General features: G+C 39.8%; 1 protein-coding gene across 1 annotated transcript in view; it reads left to right on the top strand.

Annotated features, from left to right (window-relative positions):
* Positions 1–26,656, top strand: part of LOC124172810 — a 113,505-nt gene that overhangs the window by 47,673 nt on the left and 39,176 nt on the right. Inside the window, exons 9-11 of the mRNA XM_046552296.1 lie at positions 15,407–15,555; positions 19,666–19,812; positions 23,919–24,237. Of these exons, the coding sequence (XP_046408252.1) occupies positions 15,407–15,555; positions 19,666–19,812; positions 23,919–24,237 (615 nt within the window). The remainder of the gene's footprint in view (positions 1–15,406; positions 15,556–19,665; positions 19,813–23,918; positions 24,238–26,656) is intronic.

The raw sequence follows: 26,656 nt of genomic DNA, 5'->3' as shown, positions 1-26,656 counted from the left end.
TTACATTCAACAGTGAGGTGATGGATCAAGTAGAAAGATGAGGATCAATCCTGCCGCAGATTAGAGGCCTTCAAAGACGGAGTTTCGATGCCAATTTAAAAATAGCCGTTGCAGAATACACCGTAAATCATAGTATTTACAGCGCTTGCAAAGCGCTAATACATCGCGGAAGTCATTTCGGGGGTCTCGATGCGGCAGATTCAAAGAATTAGAGGAAAATATCGTCGAATTTGTGCGCAAATGCAGAGCAGATGCTCTTTGTGTAACTTATGCAATGATTCGCGACGAGGCATTGAAAATTGATATAATTTTTTTTCAGTTTTAATGTTTGTTGGAAAAAGTTTATTTCTTAATTTTATTACTTTGATATTTGTAAGTCCTGTAGTTTAATTGTTTTGCTTAGCAGGCATTTGATAGCAATATTTTTATAATATTTATAATTTATTTAACACAATTTTATTTAGATTTCCTAAATTCTTCAGGTCACTTGGATTTGTGATGACTTGATGGGTGTGTTACACTGGATCTAAGGAAGTTTCAGGGCCAAATGCAATACTGTTTATGGGCTTTAAGTTAAAGCTTATATATTGACATTGTCTGTAGTCATTTGGAAATCAAAAATATTAATAATTTGTGAAGGTTTAAAAAATACAATAGCCTTGGATACTTAAAAAAAATTCTCATTTCTTCATTACATCTGGTTAAGGAACTATAAATTACTGATACATGCAATGGATCACAACATGTTTTAGGTATAGTTATTTTGTTGTGATGGAAAATATGTGAACAGATTTGTTCTTAATCTTCACAGAAAATAATAGTTTTTATCGAATCTAGAATCTTAACTTGCTAACCACAGAAAAATTGCCTTCCTTTACATTTTAAAATTTTTCCCAAAACTGAGGTCTCAAAATTGGGGGGGGGGACTATATTCGGGGGGGGACTATATTCGGAGATATACGGTATATTTGCGCTGCCATGTAAACAGTGGTTTCCATTGTAGTTGCCGAAGTTGTTTCATTTCGTGCCAGTAATATTTATTTATATTTAATATTTATCGTTATCGCTCGCTTAATGCTATATCTCAATAGTACTCTATTTATTTCAAACCGTTATCAAAGTTAATACTTAGGCTGAAAATTTGTAGACGCATCTTGTTTTTAAGCCGTGTTTACTAGACATTTTTCTGTCATCTGTTTCACTGAGTGTAGATGATGTATGAGAGTAGGTATTTTCAACTCGCACGCTCCGCGCGCTCGTTAAGGGGCTGCGCCCCTTAAAACCTGGTTCCGGCTTCGCCGTTTACATTTGTGGTCGTTCGAAGAATTTTAGTTTGAATAATCTCACCAGAAAAGTCTAGGGGCCGGCTTCGCCGGCCAGGGGGTAGGGAAGCGCCACACCCATTCCTCGGAACGGCTTCGCCGTTTCTCGTTGAGAGGCGGCTTCGCCGCCCAGGGGTTAAGTGTGCCCCGCCAGGGCTACCCCGCTTATTTCTCGGAACGGCTTCGCCGTTCCTCGGTTGGTGTCGGCATAGCCGCCCAGAGGGCAAGGGCATTTCGGAACTGTTTCACCGTTATTCGTTTAAGAGGCGGCTTTGCCGCCCAGGGGTGGAGGGAGCCCACAGCGGCTGCGCAGAAGGGTTACTTAAGCTCGTTGTGGGGCGGCTTCGCCGCCTTGGGAATGAGGAGCCCCCCCGCGGCTGCTCCGCTTAGTTCTCATTAATGCTCTTCTCCACCGAGAGGGGTGCCCAGGGGGATTCGGGGGTTTTAATGTGTTATGCATGCGGTCACTAATCGTCCACAGTGATCACGTAGCGATGATTGTAAAGGGTAGTGCAATGCGGCGTAATAGTGGCGACAAGTACCCATAAAAGAACACTTAATGGCAAATTTTTCATTTTTTTGCGGGGGTTCCAACAGAATACCGGGGGCTTTATACTTGTGTTAAACCAAACAAATCGTCCTTATAAATTCCGTGCCGATAAGTCCTAGGGGTCCGCAACAGTGGCGGAGTTCTGACGATTCCTTTACCCGGAGAGGCTACTTATTAGAGAATTGTTTTGGGATGTTTCACGGGGTTATCGGGGGTTTTAATAAGTGGTAGGGGCACCGGTTAAATTGTGACGAATACTATTCGGAAAGGCGACTTTAAAATTTATTTTTTTTCAGCGATGTTCCAGGAGGTGATCGGGGGTTTTCTGGTATTTTTCTCCGTATGGTTTACGGTGGCTCGCCCTCACAAAATATTCCGGATCTAGAGCTCAGAGGGGACGGGTAGTGCGGCGTAATGTTTGCGAGAAGTTCCCAAATAGGAGACTCAATGGCACATTTTACATTTGGGGGGATTTCAGGGGGATACCGGGGATTTATGTGTGTACTCCCAATTCCATAGGGATGTGTAAGTAGAGTTATGTGCAAAATTTTATTTTTTGTGGGGTGTAGGTGGGTTTACTGGGGGTTTATAGGTTTGTACTGCAAATGTTTATCAATTGCCCATATCAATTCCGTAGCGATGAGTGGTAAGGGTTGGAAAAGCGGCGGAATTGTGGCGAAAAGTACCCGAAAAGGCTACTTATATGCAAATTTTAATTTTGTAGGGGGTTTAAGGGGGTTTAAAGATGATGATGTTATATGATCACATCCATTTACTATCATATCTAAGAGAAGTTGTCCCTATGGCATCCATATTTCGAGAGTAATACAATAAAAAATAAATCTCTCCTCGGAAAAAATTAGTAGTGCCCGTCATTTTCATTTTTTCGCCGTTAATAATTTATTAAATGTTTATTTTTTCTGAAAGTCAATGCATAAGTGTATGCAAATGCTAAGTTTGAAAGAAATTGATCGGGTTAAAATTGACAAAATCCTGTGTTAATCTTTTGGATTTCGTAATTTTCGGTGATTTTCGGTATATTTTAATTTTTTTCTGAGTAACCAAGGATGACGAAAGAAAATTGTTGCCAACATTTCGTAGACGATGTTATGAGCATATATAATAATCATTTTCGTTATCCTATACCCAAAATTAAGTCGAGGGGAGCGGAAGGAATGAAATTATTTTCGAAAAACCAAACTTTGGACGCCATTTTGGCAGCCATTTTATTAAATAGAAACTAATAACATTACATAATTACGTGACCACGTTTATTAACTTTCAAAAAATGCATAAACGATCCATGTAACACGCACAATTCGTGTGCAGTAAAATAAAAACCGAAAGACTGTCCCCGAAAAAAGCCCGATTTCGGCCATTTTGTCGTCCTAGCGACGACACGTGGCGGAACCTTCCGGTTTTCGGATTTTTCCTCCGAATCATTTCGGGTTCCCCGCACGCGTGCCATATTTCAGCTCTCCAGCACGTCTGGAAGTGGTCGGGAATTTGTATCCATGAGTGAGTCAGTTACCCCAAGGGCTGTTTTGAAGGGGGTCCGGGGGGTTTCCAGGGGTTTTAATGAGTATACTGACAACGGTCGCAATCATCCAAATAAATTCCTTAGCGATGAGTCATAGGAGAAGGGAATTACAGCTAAAATATGCGAAAACACCGAAGAACATGCTATTCACAGAAAAAAAATAATTTTTTCCCTGGTCTTCTTGGAAGCCACGTGAAATATCGAGGGGTTCGATATTTCACGTGGCTTCGATATTTCACGTGATCTAGCTTCAGGGGAACAATGAATTTGCCCGTATTACTCACATTTAGATTACCAATTCTGTGTTCTCCACATAGCGGTTTGTAGGCGCTGTAATAAGGCATAACTCATGTGAATTTCGTAGCCGTACCTTATGGGGAAGTGGTTTAAAAAAAATCGCTTTTAGGTGTCCATGTCCTGGAATCCCCTTATACCTCTACTATTTTCTTAACAAATGTACATTTAAAAATTTGAAGTTTTATTGCGGGTGTGTAAATGGGGCAGGATAATTGAACATGACGGGTAAATATAGCCGACACAATTCCCAGTCCGAATAAATAAAAACGATACAACTCGGATGAATGGTGAACGAAATATACTACTTATTAGGTAATTTTTATTTTTTTGGGGGGGTCACAGGGGGTTTTCGGGGGACCAAAAGTGCTTGTTCTGTATAAAGCGGCATCGTTTACCTTGGATAAAAATTTCGGCTCTGTAGCTGTAGTGTAAGCATGCTTTTTCGACGGTGTCACCCGTTAAAATTAAATATTCTGCGTTCTCCTGGTAGCGGCGCGTAGGGGCACGAGAAAGACGTCAATCACCTGAATTTGGTGTCCGTACCACGTCGGGAAGTGGTAAAAAAAAATTCGGAAAAATTTAAAATCGTGTGTTGAGGGAATGCAAACTTCACGGCGGATGTGTTGTAAGTTACCAAACGTTGTAGGAGTCGCAATTTCAATGGAAATACATAATCGTTAATAACTCGAAATTCTTTCGTCTTTCGGATACATGAAGATAGCCGAAAAATTGAATAAAAAATCTAGTATCTTGCATTTAAGTGAATTTGTCCTACGATTATTGCAAATTGGTGAAAAAAATTCCGAAATTCGGCCCATAAGAAAAGCATTGAAAATTTGAAAAAGTTAAATAAAATACTTTAAATCAAAATATTGCAAAGAAAACGACACTAAAAAATCAACTGAAAAATCTAGTATCTCATACGTTAAGGACTTATTCCTACAACGATTAAAAGTTGGTTTAAAAAAAATCCAAAGATAGGCCCATAAGAAAAGCATTGGAAATTTTAAAAAATTATAAAAAATACTTTAAATCAAAATATTGGAAAAACTTTCACATCAAAAAATCGGCCAAAAAATCTAGTTTCCGTCAGTGAAATTTCATGTTCCTAAGACATTTGCAAGTAGGCGATGTAAGGAAAATGTTTTAGTCCCATAAGGCTCCAATGTTAATTCGGATCGATATATCTCGAAAACCGATCGACTTTTTCGAGTTTTCGGACTTTTCCCCCCGATGAATATTTTTTCTCCACCCACGGCGAAAATTTCGTCTTCCCAGCACGTCCGGAAGTGGTCGGGAATTTGTATACGTGAATGAGTGAGTGAATCAGTGAGTGAGCTATCTGTCACACATCGGGTTGTATATAATATAGATACTTTGTTCTACTTTTGTCGGGGACGGTTATAAAGTTTAGAAGATATTTGCTGTTGATGGAAAAGATGTTGGTTTAGAGGTCTTGTCGATTTATGAACTTGCGTAATGTGAGTCGTATTTTTGTGGTGGGCCAGCGTATTCCCACCTCGGATGTATAAAAGGTAGAATTGTCGTTAATTCGTATGATATTAATTATCTTTAAATGTGTTCTATAAGTCGTATAATAGCATTGTATTTCACAAATGTCGTGTTGAAAACTCTGTGACAACCTCATCGATTGTTTTGTTCCGGCATAATACAACCAATAAGATACCATAGGCATAAACTTGGTATGTCCGGCATACATACAGGGATAATCTATACGAATATTAGTGTAGATGCAAATGATGAGTTTGTGGTAGGATTCGAGCACTTACGATACAGTACAAATGAACAAATACGCGTAAAGAGTTACTGAATAGCCAAGACGGCTGTGGAATAGCCCTGCAGATGGCAACTAAATGTGTCGTTTCCCACCAGGTGGCTCTGTTATCAACTTGTGCGAATGCATGAACGAAATTAGAACAGGTTCTATTTTCCGTTCACGCGTTCATGCATTTGTACATTTTGGGGTGGTTACACGGTGAGTTTTTCCGTTCATTCTCGCGTTCATATATTTAGACATTAACCCGTACGGGTTAATGCACCGTGTAACTAGGCCTTTATGGGAGTGAGGGAAGGGAAAGTTTCTCGACACGTGAATTTCCCTCGACCAATCAGCAAACAGTAGGCGTGGCCTCAGTGAGTCGCTCTCAGACCTCCGCCCAAATGAACATCGTGAATCTGCTCGTGGAGCAGTGTTGCCAAACCTCATGCGTTCTCCTTGTATGTGACTAAGTATGCCTTCCACCAATGGTGCCAATGCTGACAATGTCGTGGCTTATCCCCAATGCCTTCAAATTGAGTAGGTATATTGTCTCGGCGCCGGGGCCAATATACCTGTGGCCACCTATGACTCTTACGTTTTCTGTGACTAAGTAGAGCGGCTATGTACATTTGGCAACGTTAGGTTCGCTCCTCCTCTCTCTCTCGGTACTACCCCTCCCCTATCAGCGAAGTCATCCGAGAGTGTCCGTGCTCTCACGAAAGCTCACCCGCAGACATAAAGTGAACAGACTATAACAATAAAATTTTAATAATATAATTTTAATTCACTCATATTCAAATACATTACTAGTGGCGGCTCATGAGTCAAATGCTAAGAGGGGCACACTCCACCGGGTGTTAACATTTTGTGTATTTTAGTGAGTTTTTCGGGCAATATAGAGACCACTAATGCACAAAACAATCGCTAACTCTAAAACGCTAGCAATCACTAACTCGATCAACTCAACTACACCTAGGCCTATTTACATCAAAACAATTTACACATAATAAGTCAACTGGTTACCAAAACAAGGTATTCTGCGACACTGCAACACCAAGATTATACGGCCGGCGCGGCGATGTCAACTCACTTGATACAGGGTGGTATCCAGAAGTAGTAGGACTGATTTTTTTCCGTGCGGGCGGAAAGATTGAGGGGGGTCTGCAAGATTGGATATTGTGGTGGGGAGTCTTGGGAACAATTTTTGACATGCGGCAGTCGCCTGCGTGCATTAGTTGAGTGTGAAAAACTGTTTTAGTGACCTCCTGTTTAGACGCCTCATCGTTATTTGCGATGGAGCAAAATTTAGAGCAGCGGTACGCCATCAAGTTTTGCTGCAAAATTCGAAAATCCGCAACCGAAACCAAGAAAATGCTTACGCAGGCCTTCAAGGATGATACCATGAGCCATTCCTTGATATTTGAGTGGCACAAGTTGTTTCGGGATGGCAGGGAGCTCGTCGAGGACGACCAACGCGCCGGGCGTCCATCAACCTCGAAATCGAAAGTGAAATCGATGTTGATTGCATTTTTCGACCGTCATGGAATTGTCCATAAGGAGTTTGTATCTCCTGGACATTCTGTAAACGCAAGATTTTACGTGGAAGTGCTGCGAAATCGGATCACACGCGTGCGATCAGACCTGTGGGGCATTGGAAGCTCCACCACGACAATGCACCGTGCCACGGCGCGTGGATTGTGAGGGATCTCCTGGCCAAATTCGGCGTTTCCACGTTGCATCACCCCCCTCTACAGCCCTGATGTGGCACCACCAAACTTCTTCCTGTACCCCAGGATTAAGAGGCAGCTCAAGGGTTATCGTATCGACACGGTGGGAGCGGTCCAAGCGGCGACGACGAGGGCGCTGAACAGCATTCCGGAGGACGACTTCCAGAAGGCCTTCACGACGTGGAAGACTCGCTGCCTGAAGTGTGTGGATGCCCAAGGGGCCGGTTTTGAAGAGTATTGAGTCGGTATATCAAAATGTTCGATAAATTAATTTAAAAAAAATCAGTCCTACTACTTCTGGATACCACCCTGTACGTCGCTTAGCGCATGCTCAGCCGGCGTCCCAAGACTTCCACAAGGCACAAGCTTATACTGGTCATAGCACCAGCAGCCCCCACCACTACCACTCTTCATATAACTGCGTGGTGATGGATTGGGACGTTCTGGCCAGCGCTCCGCGACTACAAATGCGAACTTTTTGCACTATTTTTGCGTATTTTATCCTATATTTTTGATGTATGCGATTGAAAAAATACCTTTATTAATAGATGTATAATTATAATTGAATGAGTATTTAATAATTTTTTCCTTTTTCAAATCTTTGGGAGGGGCGGCGTCCCAGAGTCCTTATGGGCAAGCTGCCACTGTACATTACATCGACAGGGTTCCTTGAAAACCTTAAAAACGTGAATAAGCCGTGGATTTCACATACCGCCTCAAAAGAAAAACCTGGGAATAGCCGTGAATTTAGTTCCTCCTTTCTCTTTTAGTACTACTCCTCCCCTATCAGCAAAACCATCCGAGAGTGTCCGGGAATCCAAGAAAGCTCACCCGCAGACATCAAGTGAATAGACTATAGTACTGGCTTGGGCACAAACCAGATCCTGACATTATTTATTTGATTTCTTAATAGGTACTGATATTTTGTTAAAACCTCCATGCATTTTTGAAAGTTCAAATTATTTTCAACAGTTTTAAATTATTAGATTTTGATATTTTCAATATTTAACCTTTTTACTGTCACCAGGCCGATATACAGGCGGTCCTCGACTTTCGTACACTCGACTTTCGTACAATTCGCACTTTCGTACGTTCAAAATTGACACCTTTTACTCGACTTTCGTACGCTAAATTCGGACTTTCGGACGTTGGTCTGTAATTTTTTAAAAATTCCCGCGATGTTTATTGCGCATCCCAACATTCAATTGTTTCAAATGGCAGTATCGGCAGTATTTGCGAATAATACGAACATATAAAATGAAGGGAATTGTTGGTAATTGACTCTAATCTAGGTGATTTATTTGGGAGAGGGACTGCCTGCTATAGGCTCCTTTATCAAGGGAAGAGGAAAGCCTTCATTGAAAATATTTTTCAAAAGAAGTTGACCAGACATCATCGAATAGCTTTCAATAAAACTAGTAAGACCTTATTTCTAATTGTGTTTTTTCGTTTGAGCGCTGTTTAATTAATGTAAACCTTCAGCAGCGATATTGCACGAATTATCACGCGAATTCCGTTTGTCTTTTTTGAATAACATGCGGAATATACGCGATCACGAATGTCACCTGCCAAATATCGAATTTTGGTGTAAAAATTAAAAGGTATTGAGAGTGCGGGTTCAACAAATACATTTTGTTATGCTTCTTGATATGTCCTTTTATTTATAGTGAACGTAGTAAGTGGAATGTCAACTTAAACGCCAAGAGGAAGTTTCACTCGATAGCCAACGGAGTTCTTGTTTTATAAACTTTTATTTGCATTTTCTGCGTATTTTCGAAAGAAATTATACGATTTGAGGAGTTTTATTAACATATTTTTTAAAATTAAGTCAATTGAAATGAATTCCGTGAAAGAAAATGGTTTTAGTACGTATATTCCGCTCTTTTGGAACGTAACCCCTAATTAGCATGGAAGTCAATGGTTCGACTTTCGTACAAGTTTTCGGGAACGCATTGTGTACGAAAGTCGGGGACCGCCTGTATATCGGCCCTCGCTGGTACCAGGACAAGGCGTTTCTCGAGGAGCACTTCAAGGAGCACAACAACTTCAACCTATTCGAGTGCCCCATGTGTGGAAACAGGTGATTGCGTTGCGTTGCGTAAGAGTCAACGCATCAGTTTTCTTTGTGGCCAAGACCGGAAATTGCATTTGGTTCCATTTGATTCAAATTTTCTTAATCAATATTTTTTTAAAATATTAAACCTTTTACTGCCACCGGACCGGACTGTATATAGATGAACAAAAGGGGTCCCATTACGCTTCCTTGCGGGATACGTCTCGAGTTATAAATTTATTTACTTATTTATTTAAGGAATTGCTCAAATACAGCATTTCTGCAAATTTATAGTGGCGCAGTAACAAACATGGTATTTATGATGATACTCTTAACAATGCATTTGCTCTGAGAAATAAATAAGGGGAATCACTTATTTAACGACCCTTATATTAGAAGAAAAATTTTAATCAAAAGTAAAATATTTTTTTTTCTGGTTTTGGGTTTTTTACTTTACTTTGTGATAGAATTACTTAGACTCTGGACTTCACTAGGAATCCATAAACATTTATTTACTTCACATATATAAACATTATTGTTGTCAATTACATAGTAACCTGAGAACATATTTACTTTACTCTAACATCTGGGAAAGTTATTAAAAAAAACAACAAAGCGCTGTTATAACCTTTTTACTGCCGTCGGGCAGATATATCGGCCCGAATTATTTCACTTTCTTTTTCATGATAGCGGCCTTTTCAACGGCTGTAAATTATGCAAACCCCCACAATCTATCCATGGTTATAAGATGTAAACATATCTTAAGAATTGGGAAAATGATCTAGACGTATTAAATAAAAATAAATAGTGAATAGACTATAATGATGGGCAGAGACGGAACGGATAATCAAGAAACACGGATAACCCAAACTGTCACTTTAATGTCTTGTAATTAGGGTTTGTATCCTCTAAGGGCTCCCCTCAGCCCAAATTCTTTGTCTTTTACATGTGTATGAATCAATTTAAATCAAATTTTCTCATACTCTGCCCGTGACTTGATCATTTTTTATTACGATAAAAGTAAAGACAACTCAATATATATTTTGCGCCCCCCCTCCTCCTTGAGTTTTTTCTTAGGATGGACGGATCCAGGATTTTTTTGGATCCGGATTCAGATCTGATCCTTGATTCTCAGAGCCGGATCTTTCGGATCGGATATTTTTTCGGATTGGATATTTTTTCGGATCCAAATGCATTTTCAAATTCCTGACGCTGAGATTCTCCCCCGATGATTGTTCAATCTCTCGGGAAGAGTCACACTATGTGCCAGCCATATTTTGCCTTTTTTATTCTCCACGGCTAATATTCTCCTACTTAACCTCTGCGAGAGCTTTCAACCAAAACAGTTCATGAGTAGGACAAGAATAGCATGCGACGGCACATTCGAAGAGAGAATCGGAACTCTTTCCACCCTTATTGCATTCACTGAAGCTATTATTTAAAATTTCCGATCCAGATCCGATGTCTTCCACGACTTTGGATCCGATGTATCCTATGAAGGGCAATATCCGCAGGTATTTGGATTCGAGGTATCTGATCCAACCATCCCTACTTGTAATGTTCATAATTTACATAAAACAAGCAATTTATTACTATGTATGCAGTTACTCTGTTATAAGAGTGCTTCCCAGACTCATTGAGAGCTTTCTTCACCAGTTCGCGACCTTTTTAGCAGCAATAACATGGTTGTACTCGAATTATTAATGCTCCATGTATGGACTGGTTTCGCAAACCACACATCCGTGGCTTTGTGATCACGTATACAGAAAAGTGGCTGGCACAAATGCTTCAAAACCACTGCCGGACGTCGGAATCTACAGGGTCATGCACCACGCCACGTAGTCGCATCTCGCACATGTTTCCCAGGTTGCAACTGCTGCAGGATGTGTATCCGTGATCAAGGAGTGCGGTTGTGCACTACTAGGCATGGATAACAGGAACACGGTGCTCCCATGAATGCAGCTAGCACGTGATCACTTCCGTTGCACTTAGGGGATTCTAATGGAAATGATAAGCCCGGTGTATCCTCGTATTAATGCAGTAATTCCAATGATTTCGCGTCCGATTTTATTTTTTATAAAGATCGTGGAAAACATTGAGCGAGAGTGAAAATCATGTATGGGTAGTCCACAACACGGATAAACCACAGCCGGATAATCGGGAGTCTGCTGTATACTCTTGTTATTACAAAGTTCAAGTTGGAACTAATCAGGATTTCTTAACTCATGGTTCCCACTCAACCTTGAAAACCTTAAAACCGTGAATAAGCTGTGAATTTCTTCATAAAACCTTAAAAACCTCTCAAACTTGATTTATGTAGGTAGAACCACGATTGACTGATTAAAAGAAAAAAAAGATATTTCGATCATATTTCAAGATCAGTCACACGTCCACGGATTTATCTTAACACGTATATTTGAAGCCCAATTTGTCCGTGTGTCAAGATGACATATAGAACTTAAGCCTGTACCAAAGCCGGAAGACTGGTAAGGAATGTTTATTGACACTTGCGAAAATTCAGACACTTCTTAACTTCCCTGGCACCCTGGTCCCTCTATTTTCCCACTCACAACCTTCAGTCGGAGCTGAGTTTTGCAAACGATATGTGACGCCAGAAGAGATTGCACTTTCATTGCTGCGTTAGCATTCACGGCGTCTGTCGCATTTGTTAAATTTTTAGTTGACGTGCAGCTGATGATCGTTAAGTAGTCAATATTTCTGCCAAAAATGGTTTATCTACTATCCGTGAATTCAAAGACATTTAGACCGTGAAAACCTGGAAAAAACCATGAATTTTATAATTTAGATTGAGTGGGAACCATGTAACTCTTTCGAGACGGCGGAGTTCTCTCCTTAGCATGACTGCTTTACTGATCCTCAAGAGACTTTTCCGTCACCTCTGTACGGAGCATTTTGGCAGGACATGCATCAGGAAGGGTCTCGCAGATAATTACACGCTTTCAGCTCCAGCCTTTTTCGACCCCTCCCAGCAGAATCTCTGCTGTATCTCAGACTCCGAGAGTAGTTGTGCTCCCTCCTTTCGGGGTTTATTACCCTAAAGTAGCTTTGCTTGGAGGTCAGTCATGCTTTATTCATATGAATTAGCTACATGCTTAATTGTTGCTTGCACGTACATTGCAGGCTTCGAATTGAATTCCTCGTTTTATTCTGAGGATCGTCAGATTTTTAACGAAGCTCCACAGTCAATATTAACTGATTCGTTGCATCAACAAATTCCATGTTAAAATTTATACTGAAATTGGGATGTAAGTAAATATTTATGGTAGAATTTTGTTTAAAAATTGTAATTGCTGCTCTAAAGACAAAGAATTCAATTCTCAGTTAATTTTTTTTTGAGAAAAGAACAAATATTTGTTTCGAAAAGTGACTGAATGAACAATCAAATGACCCTTACTGCTAAGAGGAGTAATATAAGACGAGGGGTAGGGATACCTGCTCCTGGATTGTGAGGGTACGGCTGAAGTCCCACTTTGTTGTGTCCCGAAACTAAAGAATTAACGAACCCGTGACCATCATAAAAGGGGAGAGCAAGGAAACGTATCCCAGATAGCACACAAACTTGCTGCAAACTTGTCGTAGGGTTGTCATTGGCTTGTCACGACAAACCTTGTCGTGGGAAGTTTTTAGCAAACTTGCTGGGACAAACTTATTTTGGCTTGAAGGCTCTGTGCAAGCTTTAATAAAGCTTGTTAGCTATGTGAACACATACTAGCCGTAGACTTGTGCATTAAATTAAGTCTCTCAAGACAGCCCACATCATCATCATCAGTCAACAATCTTAAGATTGGTTTGACGCAACTCTCCACTTCTCTCTCCACAAGACAGTCCACAGACAGACGAAAGTAACGTATTTCTCCAAATATAGTCCCCCTCTGAATGTAGTCCCCCCCCCTTTACTTTTGCCACAGGCATTTTTGGAAAAAAAGGGGGAGACTATATTCAGACATATACGGTAGTTAAATATTAAGATGTACACCTGAAAAATGGAATGCAATCGTGCATCTAATCGCTGCGGAAACCTTAAAACCAAGCGTATCAGATGTTTGGGCAAATTAAATATTTATACGAGAATTGCCATGAGAAAAAATTCCCCTGGACTGGGAATCGAACCACGGACCTTAGGTGTTCCAGGCCACTGCGCAGACCACTACGCTATCCAGGTTCTTTAATTCTCATGGCAATTAGACCGAGACTCATGGCACTAGGTGTTAGGCATAGGTAACTGGTTGTGGCTTCTTGGAAGTCCTTTCTCCCTCGCGTTGCCATCCTTGATGGACCGTGAGGGCCTAACACCTAGCACCATGAGCCTCGGTATAATTGCCATGGGAATTAGAGAACCTGGATAGCGTAGTGGTCTGCGCAGTGGCCTGGAAAGCCAAGCGGCACGGTTTAGAAATATTACACAAGCCATAGAAGTGTTTATTAACCCTTACGAGACGGTAGAGTTTTCGTCTTAGCACGACTGCTGTGCTGAGCCCCAAGAGACTCTTCTTTCTCATGGTAGGGAGCATTTTTGGAGGACATTCGTTAAGAAGGGTCTTGCGGAACTTTTTTTGACCCCTCTCTGATGGGACTCCGCATTATCTCGGACTCCGAGAATAGTTGTGCTCCCTCCTTTCCGGGTTTACGACCATACCTGCGGCATTGGTTCGCGGTCAACTTATGTATTGCTTATATGTATTTAGCATATGGATAATTGTTGCTTGCACGTAAATTGCAGACTTTGAATTGAATTCCTCATTTTTTTCTGAGCATTGTCAAATTTTAAGCAAAGTTCTAAGGCCAATATTAACACACTTAATGCAGCAACAATTTCCATGTTGACGTTTATACATTACTCGAGATTTAAGTTATAAATAAATAAAGTAGTAAATATTACACAAATTAAGTGTTGCTATTACCTAATAGACCTTCGACCCAATCGATTTTGCCTAGCTTCACGGCAATGTGGAGGAGAGTCCTCTGTTTGAGGCTCACGTTGTCGTCGTCCAGTGCCTCCAACAAGTCCTCGTACTGCTCCAATGGTCCGCTGAACACTCCGCAGAAGAGCTGCTCCCCAATGTCCAGCTCCGGGTCCTTGTCCCCCACCTTGGCTGACATGGCTGCGTCTCCCGGGCGATCGCCTCCGTCGTCCTCCAAACCCCCGTGCTTATTCAGCGTGGACGATTCACGCTCGGAGCATTCCGTCTCTAAGCCGCTTGTTCAACACTCTGCAGAGGAAACACTCTGCGCAGGACGAATCGCTCGCTCACTGCTCGGCAAAAACCATACCAGGCGGTGCGAAGGATGAACTGAAATGGCATGGAAACAGAACATTTCGGAGCACGGTCTGTAGCGTCTGGCAGCGGAGGTAGCATTCATTGGACCGCACTCCATAGCGAAGCCGAAATGGCATGGCATGGAAACAGAACATTAAGAGAACATTTCGGAGCACCATCTGTAGTGTCTGGTAGCAGAAGTAGCATTCATTGGACTGCACCCCACAGCGAAGCCGAAAAGCAAATGCGGGAAGATACAAAAATGGAGAAGGATTTACGTCACTGCTATTGTCGTCGATGAAGACTATATTCAGACATATACGGTATTTCTTCTCTTTTACATCCATTACAAATTATGGTCCTATATACCTCATTTAGGGCTGTCCCTTTCCCTTCTTCCCTTCCACCTGCTGCTGTAATTTTCACGCTAACCATTAGTTATGGCCATTTTGTTCCATATGACATCATGCCTAACAGTAAAGAAGAAAAAAGGTATCCACTATCTTAATCATTTTAAGTGACTGTTGAATTAAGAGAGTTCACATTATTTTCTCTCGAATCATGGTAAAAATCATGCAGTAGCGCTCGCTTTCTGTTATTATTAAATAATAAATATATGTTCACTAAAGAATCAAATTTTGTTTAAACGCATAAATATAATGGTTTGAAAGACAGCAGTGCCTTTCATTTCCGAAGGATATGAAGAAATGGTACCTATCACTGAAACCTCTCTATAGTGAACCTCCATGCATCAAATTGCCCAAATTGCGGTCCCCTCCATTACGATGTAAAGAGGTTTTACTGTTTATGGTAAGTGCCTGTAAACGAGGGGGTAATGTTCATGTTTTTTTGTTGCAGATGGTGAGGTTCTCAAGCCAAAGGAGATGAAAGTGGAGATGCTGGGTGGTGTGCAGAAATTGGAGCCCAAGACGCTCTCCGAGATGGTCAACTTGCTCACCAAGATGACAGCCAAGCCGGGCGAAGGCACTGACAAGATCACTCTCAAGGTAATAACACTCGCTAGGTATCCACTTCAAGTCATGTAAATTCCCTCATCAATTTTAAAATCGAATATTTTTCCATTGTAAATTGCTTCAGAAATATTTTTACTTCAACCAAATGTAAGAGCAGCTAACTCTTAAGGCATCATGCACTTCCTCTCACTTAACGTCCCTCCCGGTGGCGAAACTTGCGGTCACTCATTGGTGTCAATTCAATGATTGTTACAATGCATCAGTTTTGGCCTCCCTTCCCCCCACAGACCATCCACTCAAACTTAATTCCATTGATTTAACGTACTACTAATGGCTATTTAAAGCATTTCTTCCTCCCCGCTTAAATATCAACCGATAATCCCTTAATTGCCTCAGCACACTCTTCCCCCTCCCCCCCTTTAAGGATGATTTAAGAAGACTTCTCTTTTCTCCCACTCTTCTTAGCACTTCCTTGTTACTTACACGGTCCGTCCATTTTATCTTCATCATTCTTATGTATAGGACCACATATCGAATGCTTCCACTCTTGACTTCTCTGCTGCTGTCAACGTGCAAGCCTCGCTTCCATCGAGAAAAATACTCCATATGTAGCATCTGATGAATTGTTTCCTTACTTCTATGCCTGTATTCTCAGCTGTAAGATGAATTAGGATAAATATAATCCACCCCCTGCGGCCTCTTGTACTTCCAAGAATGTAGTTTACCTCATTCAATGTCAACACTGTCCCTCCTTTTATATAGGCAAATCCTCAACTCCCCTTAACCTAAGGATCAACAACCACAGGGCATCATGCACTTCCTCCCACTCTGCATCCCTCCCGGTGGCGAAACATGTGGCCACTCATAGGCGGATCCAGGGGGGGGGGGGCACGGGGGCACGTGCCCCCCCCAGACCCTCAAAAATATACAAGATTTTTAATACGGTCCCATTATCATTGCGATCGTTTTGTATTACGAGATATCCTTGTGCCCCCCCCTGAACAAAATCCTGGATACGGCCTTGCTTGTGCCCCCCCCAGAAAGAAATCCTGGATCCGCCCCTGCGGCCACTCATCGGCATCGATTCAATGATTGTTACAATGTATCAGTTTTGGCCTCCCTTCCCCCAACAGACCACCCTCTCAAACTTAGTTTTATCGCATTAACATACGTATGGCTGTTTAAAGCATTTCTTCCTCCCGGATTAAATATTAACTGATAATACCTTAATTGCCTCAGCCTACTCTTTCCCCCCCTCCCTTTGGACCCTACCTCCCCACTATTTTCCCTTCCTTCAGCTATCTTTCATCCTTTACCTACAGTCTCCTACCTAACTCTGAGGAAGGTAGTAATGTGCCACCGAAAATTTAGTACTGAAATGAGTAGTTTAGTACTGTGAGTGTTTTTTATCCTTTTTTTTTTGTGTACTGTAATTCTGCCCAACCTGGGTTTTTTTAAATGTTAAAATATAAAAATTGTATTTACAGTGGAACCTCGTTAAAGCGAGTACGGGCTATAGCGACACATCCGCTATTACGAGAGATAGCCGATGCACCGTCAATTGACCCCATAATAAGCGTGTTAAAAAATTCGTTTTTACGAGACCCTTTCGGTGTTGGCTCTCGCCATAGCGAGGGTTTTACCGCCGGAAGACTTTCATCAAGACTCCTTAACCTCTGTAACCTCTAGCGATCTGTTAGAAATGAAGTTAATGGAGTGCTCAGTCTCAAATTCATGTGGTAAACTGTCGTTCGATAAATACAATGATTGACGAAACAATGCTTTGCATGATTTTTATTCAGTGCGGCGCTTATAAATTGTTTGAATAGTTAGTCGTTATTTGAGTGAGGAAATTTAGTGATGCAAAAAAACATCGCCTTTCGTCTGGATTTATGCTTACGTTTATCGGATAGATGTTTATCTGTCGCCGCACCACTCCTGTTCCTGTATATCTTTTCGCAACAGGTATATTGGCTATTATTTGTTCCACCTCCGGTAAAGCGACAATTCGCTATAGCGAGTGTTTATTAGTGCACCGTGGGATGTCGTTATATCGAGGTTGCACTGTACAGTGTGTCCTCGTATAACGTCGTCCCGTTTAACGTTGTTTCACGATAACGTTGTCCAAAAATTGAAACCCTTGATCATTTAACGTCGTTATTGCTTCGCGATAACGTTGTTCAAATTATGCGCGGCGAAAAAAAATGAATGGCGAATAGGACGCAAGCGCATCTGATGTATAGTAATTATTACTATATTAATGCGATTGGTAATTTTCGCTCGACAGAAAAGGTTGGTGTGGGTAGCGTATGTTAAATATGCGTCTGAGCGAATAATTATCGCCTCATTTACCCATTATCCATTTATTTTTCTGATGCCAACCGAAAAAAATGTCCACGAAGAAGAGTGGCTATCCTGGAAGTTCTTCAGACGTGAAGAAAAAACGGCGATATTAGAACAAAAACTTGGTATTATTAAAAGAATTGAAGAAGGTGCAACTGCTGGAGAGATCGGTCGAGTTTTAGGTTTGCAGGTCGAGTTTTTACAATTAAAATTTCTTCTGTTACTGAAAATATCGATGTTTCGCCATTAAAATACTTTCTTTTTAGTTTTTATATTTCATTTAATAATGCCTTCTTCCCAACCTTTTCGTTATGAAAATTCGTTTCGTTTCGAATGAATCGTTATCATGCTGAAGTGAATAATCGGTAATGAATGTTTCTCGCGATTTCCGCCGGGTTTAAGAATTCATATCATCACGAAAATTGACTCGCCCTTCATCCTCGTGCTTTTTTTTCGTTTTGGCCTGATTCAGGTGTCTCCCGATTGGTCACAAAGTCTGCTTAAAGTTACGGCTCCGATAATTGGCCTCCTTGGATCCTCGCCCGGGAAATTCTGGATTCTTCACGAAGAAATGGATTGTTAGGAACATGGCTAGGAACCAATTTAAATTTTTTACATTGTTTCTTATGGGAAACACTGCATCGTTTAACGTTGTTTCGCTTAACGTCGAGTTTTTCAGGAACGAATCAACAACGTTAAACGAGGACTCACTGTACTTACTGTGAGTGTTTTTTATCCTTTTTTTGTGTGTACTGTGATTCTGCCCAACCTGGGTTTTTTTTGTGTTAAAATATAAAAATTGTATTTATGTGAGAAGTAATGTTTCTTGACTGTTTGCATTTTTCTAAAATGTCATTTCTGTGTTCTCATTTAAAATAAGTCTTACTCATTTGTTACTATTACTATGATATTTTTATTTTAAAGCTCTCCATGACACCCTTGATGCATCTTTACTAACTCTAAGTACAGTGGATTCCGCTTAATTGGGACATATCGGGACTTGTGTACTTTGCCCCAATTAAGCGGCTGTCCCAATTAGGCGAACTATCCTGTAGATAGGCATAAACAAACGTTGAAATGATAGAAAGAAGACTAAAGAATGTTTAAAATGCAACATAAGTTTATTAAATTACTAATTTGACTAATAAATCAGCAAGTTTAATTATTTTTTTATCATTTTTAAGAATTATAACAATTTAGTTAATAATATTTTTCACAGCCTCGGGCGACGCTGAATGAATGTCTTTTACTAAGTCCTAATAAAGAAAAGTTCTATCCTCTTGCGGATAGTATAACAACAAGAGCTTTCAAAATGGGCAAGAGTAGGAACATTTGTGAAAAATAAGAGGAAAATATAAAAAAATAGTATTCTGAAAACAAAAAATTTTAATTTCGTCGCAAGTATAGAGTCAATGTCGCCGACTCATAGCCCAATAAAGCGGCATGCTGCCCCAATTAAGTGGAGAATACTCTGGGATATTCCTCTATTGGGTTCTGTTCTTCAAGATCTGCCCCAATTAATTTGCGGCTGCCCCAACTAACCGGTGGACCCATTAAACGGAATCTTCTGTATTACTATGATATTTTTATTTTATAGCTCTCCATTATAACCTTGATGCATCTTTACTTACTCTAAGTACTTTTAATCTATGCACAACTCTATTAAAATCGTGAAACTAGCATTCCTTTATTTATTTTTTTGACTGTTTGCCTTTTTGGATAAACGGTAGCCAGATAATCGGAAGTCTGGCGTACTCACACGTTTCCACCCATCTCTAAATTCCACGTTTCCTTTTGCAGACTTCCGAATCCTTGTCGACGGAGAATAAATCTGTCGGAGTGAAGCGCCCAGGTGAGGATGGTGAGGTCCTGGAGCCAAAGAGGGTCGTGTTTGGCGGTACCAACGAGGAGTTGAAAGCATTGCTCAAGACCATCGACCCATCCAAGGTGAGGGAGGTGTAACGTCGCGGCACGTACCGAACCGAAATCAGTCGGTTGCGGGTCGCACGCTTTAAATAATTTTTTTTTATATTAATAATTTTTTTATTATTGTTTATAAACACATTACAATACATTAAAAATACATATCTCAAATATTAGAATACATATAATACATTAAAAACATTCCCTTTACAAATTCTTAACACGCTTTTCACTATATAACCAACGCATATTTTGACTTATTGGGCAAGAAAAGATTAAAGAGAAAGACCCTGATATTACAATATTTTAGAATTAAACAAAATATTTTTACAATTAGGAGACCTTCTGAGCCAAAACAGGCTCATCAGCAGGTTCTCCATAATTCATTTGCAAGAAGTTAAAAACATCTAAAAACAATAAAAGAAATGATAAAAAAACTTATATTGCCTTAAAATTAAAAATTAAAGCCCTCAAGTAGATAATTTAAAAGTTTACTTTTGACTGCCGAACATGTGGTTAAACCATGCATTTATTTAGGTAATTTGTTAAACAATTTAGGAACGGGAACCACCATTTTTTTCACCGTATTGATTGAAGCATTTGGAGATTTTATATTGGTATAGATTCCTCTTTTCCATTTTATGAAGATTGTCTTTCAGTGTTTTATAATTATTGGAAAAATTATTATCTATTACTAAAATATAGGTTAGAAGTTTTTCGAGTGGTAGTATTCTTAGTGTTTTATAGAAATTATTTGTATCGTGAGAGTCAGAGTTCGCTGACAAGTTATTATCATTTTTTTTGTTGTAAGCAATCGCTTTGATGATCCGGTTTTGTGTACAGTATAGTTTTATTTTATGTACCCTACTGGTACTATAATAATAATAATAACAAAGCACATAATCCAAATGCTGCTATCGAAAGGTCATACATAAAAAGAAAAAATGGTGGTAGAGGTTTAATACGCATTAAGAACCTACATTACAGAATTGTAGATAAATTTAGAAATTACTTCTTCCAAAAAAGCGAAACGAGTAACCTCTATAAGTCAGTCATAAAAAATGATGATAAAGCAACACCACTTCACCTTAATGTCAGAGACGAATCAATAGATGAAGAAAAAATAGAGGAGCTAGAAAACACATGGAGAAGCAAGCAGTTACATGGGATACATCACAAATTTCTTCATCAGGAATGCGTAGACACCTCACTATCAAATGCCTGGTCGAGAAGAGGGGAGCTATATAAGGAAACGGAGGGGACAATGGTAGCTATTCAGGACAGAGTAATTGGTACGAAGAATTATAGGAAATATATAATCAAAGACAGAAGCATATTAAATGACCTATGCCGTAAATGTAATGCAAAGAGTGAGACCATAGAACACATAATTAGCGAATGTACGAATTTAGTTGGTAATGAATACATCAAAAGACACAATAATCTGTGCAAAATCATTTATTTAGAAATAGCATATGTTACCGGATTAAAAATGGATCATGAACCATATTACCTGTTAACCCCTGCTACAGTGCTGGAAAATGAAAATTACAAATTATACTTGGACAACACAATTTACGCAGACAAACCTGTTCAGCATAACAGACCGGACATAATCTGGATTAAAAAAAAGAAAAGCAGACCTTTATAATTGAAATAGCAGTTCCGGCTGACCACAACCTTAAGAAGAAATACGAGGAAAAGAAACAAGAATATCAAGACCTCGCAAGGCAAATTAAAACTGTCTGGAAACAGGACGTGATCACCATCATCCCCATAGTAATATCATCAACAGGAATAATACATTCATCACTTAATTTTGGAATTGAACGATTAAAAATTAAAAGAAACACAATATATAACATTCAAAAATCTGTAATACTGGATACATGTAGAACAGTTAGATTGTTTTTAAATGAATTGTAACTTGAGGCAGTGTCTTGGCAAGGCCCGACGCTGGCAGACCTCCAAGTAAATCTTGTGGAAAAATAAAGAATAATAATAATAATTTTATTGGTCAATAGTATTCAGAAATACTGAGACCTCGTCAGGAAAAAGTAGTTCAAAAATATACAAGGGAATCACATTCAATCCAATATATAGGTTACATCAAAATACAATGTCATCAGTACTGTGTGTAAAAAATTCATCGACAGAATATAAAGGATGGGAGACAAGCCAATTGTGAGTCATCCTCTTAAATGCAGACAAACTGGTCATTCTAGCTGTAATGGGTAGGTGGTTTAATAACCTAATGCCTAGATTAGGAAGGGAAGATTTGGTTTTTGTTACGACACTGGTTTAAGGATAAGAGGTTCTTATTTCTTGTGCTATAGTTGTGAGTTACACATCTTTTAGGGAAGATATTAAGATTTTCTTTCATATATATCAGAGCTTTATACACATGCATGCCATTAACGGTTAAAATTTTCCATTTCATGCATTTCATACATTGTGTGGGTTCGTGCCCTTAGTGTCGAGAAGCGAATAATCGCATGCAAATATTTTAAAGTTTTTATCAAATTTTATATCCTTTTGAATCCCCAAATAATCAATTAAATGAACAAACATAAAATAATTATGAACTTTTGCATCTAGAATTGCTAAAATTTAGGATACTGGCATTCCCTGACTTCCACACCAACGACCCAACTCAAATTTTTTAGTACAGGCATCCCCCGAGTTACGCATGTCTCGACTTCCGTAAATCCGTACTTGCGTAAGTGATAACCGTATTTCAAATGATTACGTTAATTTTCGAATGTGAGTGCAAAGAAGTAGATATTCGCTCGTACAACCTATGGTAGAAAAATGTTGAATAGTTATCGAGTTTTTTACATGCAAAACATAACAAAGTGACCCATTTATGATATAGGATTATTAATACCCTATCAAACGAAGGAAACTTTCCGACCATATGCAAATTTAATAGGTGATTATTAAGAGATGTTTCCCTCAGCTCTGTGCCTCATGCATGCATTGGTGATCTCAGATGATGTAAAACTCCTATCTACTCGTATATAATCTAGGACTCTGTGACGTCACGTGGAGTGGCATCGCATGGGTGCCAATCTGGCCTTTTTCAAATGCAGTTAAAATTGACTATTGCCATTTGTCTATACCGGTATTTCTAAAACCAAATAATTTTTTATATTATGAATACACTAATGGTGGGTAACGAATCGCAATCAATGCCTTTCCTTATCTTTCATGGAGGGAACTACCTTATTTAGCGTACCTAAGTCAAGTGATAGGTATCAATTTGGAGTGTACGAAAGTGCGAATAGGGTAGTTTCCTTCATCAAAGAAAGCCAAAGGCAATAATTGCGATTCGTTACCCACCATTACTGTATTCATAATACACAAATTATTTCGTTTTAGAAACGCCGGTTTAGACGAATGGCAATGGTCCATTTTTATCCTCATTTGAAAAGGGCCAGATTGGCGCCCATGCGATGCCACTCCATGTGACGTCACAGGGACCTAGTTTCTATACGAGAAGATAGGAGTTATACATCGTCGGAGGTTACCAATGCATGCATCAGGAGCAGAGCTCAGGGGAACATGTCTTAATAATCACCTATGATAAAACTGGCCAAGGTCGGAAAGTTTTCCTCGTTTGATAAGGTATTAATAAACCTTTTTTAAGCCAAGCGCTACCAGCCAGCAGGGTACTCAGCTACCCGCTAGCAGCCTGCGACGTATCAGCGCTAAGCCTCGCCTCAAGGTCACCTCACCGGGCGGAGGGGGAACCAGAAATACGACGTACGGAGAGATTTCCCGGCATTCATACTTACACGTCGCGTTTTCGCTCGCTTGAAAATTTTCACTTTTCATTTAATCGCGAAAAATAGATATTGTCATTTAAAAATCTAAAAGCGTGAAATACGTACTCCAGGAGTAATAATCTTTCGATTTAGGCAATAAAAAAATAATAGGAAACCACCCTATTGTGTGAAAGTGTGAATTGTACGAAAGTTGAGGACCGCCTGTATACAAAACAAAACGAACGTAATGATAACCATGTTAAAAATCTTGCCTAATTTTTGAGCATCTGGGGGTATGCATGTTCCTCCGTGCCCCCCTCCCCTAAATCCGCCTACGGTCACTTGTGAATTTCTTTGGAATAGGTGAAGACGGTGAAGATGAAGCATCCTAAGACGGGCAAGGAGATGCTCGTCACGAAGATCCTGGCCCCAGAAGCCCTCAAAGCCTTTGCCAAGCAGAAGAAGCCGGCGTTCAGGCCAATCGCACCCAAGGTCACTGCCGATGTGGGGCAGGGCACGGGGGAGGCATCGGCTGGAGTGACAAACGGAGGAAGCAATGATAAGAGTGGCGAAAGTGCGGCAGTGGAGGGGAAAGGCTTATCACTGCCACAGCTGGTCACGGAGGAGGAAGGGACGGAGAAGACGGCAGTTGGTGAGGTCCAGATGCAACAGAAACTCGTGGGCAAGTAGAACTTAATGTAATAACTAGGTGTTATTCTGTGTATTCATCGTAATCACTGGTCAGCAATCCGAAGATTGGTTTGATGTGGCTCTCCACTCAATTCTCCAATCAGCTAACCTTTTCACACCTGCATATTTCTTCTCTTTCACATCTCTCTTTACTTGTTCCATAAATTTCATTCGAGGTCTTCCGTTCTTGCCATCCGCTTGTCCCTCGACGATTGTCTTCATCAGGCCATCATGTCTCAAGATGTGGCTTATAAGGTTGTTCCGTCTTCTTATTATGATTTTCATGAGGCTTCTCTTCTCTCCTACCCTTCTTATGACTTCCTCGTTACTGACTCGGCCGATCCATTTGATCTTCATCATTCTTCTGTAGCACCACATTTCGAAGGCCTCTATCCTTGCTTTCTCCGCCTCAGTCATTGTCCATGCCTCACTTCCGTAAAGAAGTATACTCCAAATGTAGGTTCTTATAAATTGTTTCTTTACTTCCATATTTAAGTTCCATATTTATCTTTTCACACCTACAGTACACTCTTGATTATCCGGGCAAATGATAAGGAGAGGCAGCACGAATAATCGTAAAACACGGATAATCCAATCTTTAATTTTATTTATTGTAATTTTCAAAATTTACGCAAATAAAACAATCTATTCCCATTCACGCGCATCGTCTGTTATTTTAGATTGCTTTCCGGAATCATAATGATCTTCCTTTTCCCGACGGGGATCTTTTTAGCAGCGATAACATGATTGTACTCATACATCTACTGCTCCGTGTAATACCTACTTTCCGAAGACCACGCATCCGTGGCTGCATCAGCCACATCAGCAGGCGTGGTTACAAGTTTAAATATATTTTTTTCTTTTTTCACAAATGTCAAATGTGAGGCAATGGTTTGCAATTCAGCCGGTAAAGAGTTCCACAATCTTTGAAGCCTATTAACTAGGGATGAGTCGATTCCACTTTTTTTTCGATTCCGATTCCAATTTCGATTCCTTCAAATCGATTCCCAATTCTCGATTCCGATTCCATCGATTCTTACTCCTTCTAACAGGTGGGATTTTGATTTATCTGTAGCATTGCTGTCATTAAAATTAAAGAATTGAATGGAATAAAATAACTAGGGGTGGACGGATCCAGGATTTTTGGAGCCAGATCTTTCGAATCGGATATTTTCGAATCCAAATGCATTTTCAAATTCCTACCATTAAACAAAGACATTATTCAAGTTTATTGTGGGTACATACAATCAATGGAATGCTTTTTAGATTTTCATACACATTTTAATATTTTTATAAATTAAAAATTATTTTATGGGCTTTCAAGTTGTTTTTTAAAAACATCTTTACATACTCAGGGCCTAAACTGTTACGCTTGGGTTTGGAAATGAAAATAGGAAAAATCTTAGGATGAACCACTGACCAGTGGCGTAGCGAGAGGAATATAAATATAAAAAACACAATTACTTTCCTTCATAAAAGGAAACAAAATATTTAAAAATCATGAATTTACAAAAAGGAAAAAAATGAATCTTTGAAAAATGAAGTATTTTCTATTATGAAGGGCGTTAAAATTAGTTTGAAACCCTCTCCTTTGTACCCTGTTGTTTAAAAATTTTCCCCCTGGTTTTGGATCCCCCCTTAACCTGGATCCGCCCAATGTAACATAAATGTCACACCCTGTATCGCTCCACTGTAATGGCTCTTGCATCGTTCGGGCACGGTATATTGTTGTGTTTTATACCTTATTGGAAAGAGGAAGCTAAGTGCTTCAATTCAAGGTAAGAATTGTCAAGTGAGAGTGAAGACCTATCCTTTGAGTACCCCTGGTACTTATGCGCCTTCCCTAGACACTAAAAATGGACGTTCGCTTTGTGTAAATATTTAATTTTTTCATTAACTATATGCGCTACAGCGACAATTTTTGGTATGTATCAACATAATGATACAAAATTATTAATAATACATTAATATGTTTGGTATTGCTTTCCATTTCTGTAATATACTCTGATAAATGTTACTGTGACATAAATGTCACATTGGGCGGATCCCTATGCAAATCTTCAAAGTTTCGAATTTTATGCTCTAGTTAGAATTTATTCCATTTTCAACGTTTTTTCCTTCGTATTCCCGCCAAAAGACTTATTATTTATCAATTAGTCGATAAATTTGCATTTATTAACTTTTATTCCGGTAATTACTTTTGAATTAAATTTTTTAATATTAGGGATATCGATATCTCAGAGATATTACGCTGTGTGAAGCCAAATAGCTTCCGGAAAACGAAGACTTTGACGAAGTACAATATACCTTGTGCTACCAGAAGCAGCAATTGTCACTGATGAGGACATTGCAGATGACCAGGCTGGTGGACTTGTGGAAAATTTAACGGGAAGACAACTTCGGGCAAGAGT

This window comes from Ischnura elegans (assembly GCF_921293095.1).
Source record: "Ischnura elegans chromosome 13 unlocalized genomic scaffold, ioIscEleg1.1 SUPER_13_unloc_3, whole genome shotgun sequence".
NCBI lineage: Eukaryota > Metazoa > Arthropoda > Insecta > Odonata > Coenagrionidae > Ischnura > Ischnura elegans.
Note: the sequence above shows the minus strand (reverse complement) of the source record. Positions and strands in the feature narration are given on the sequence as shown.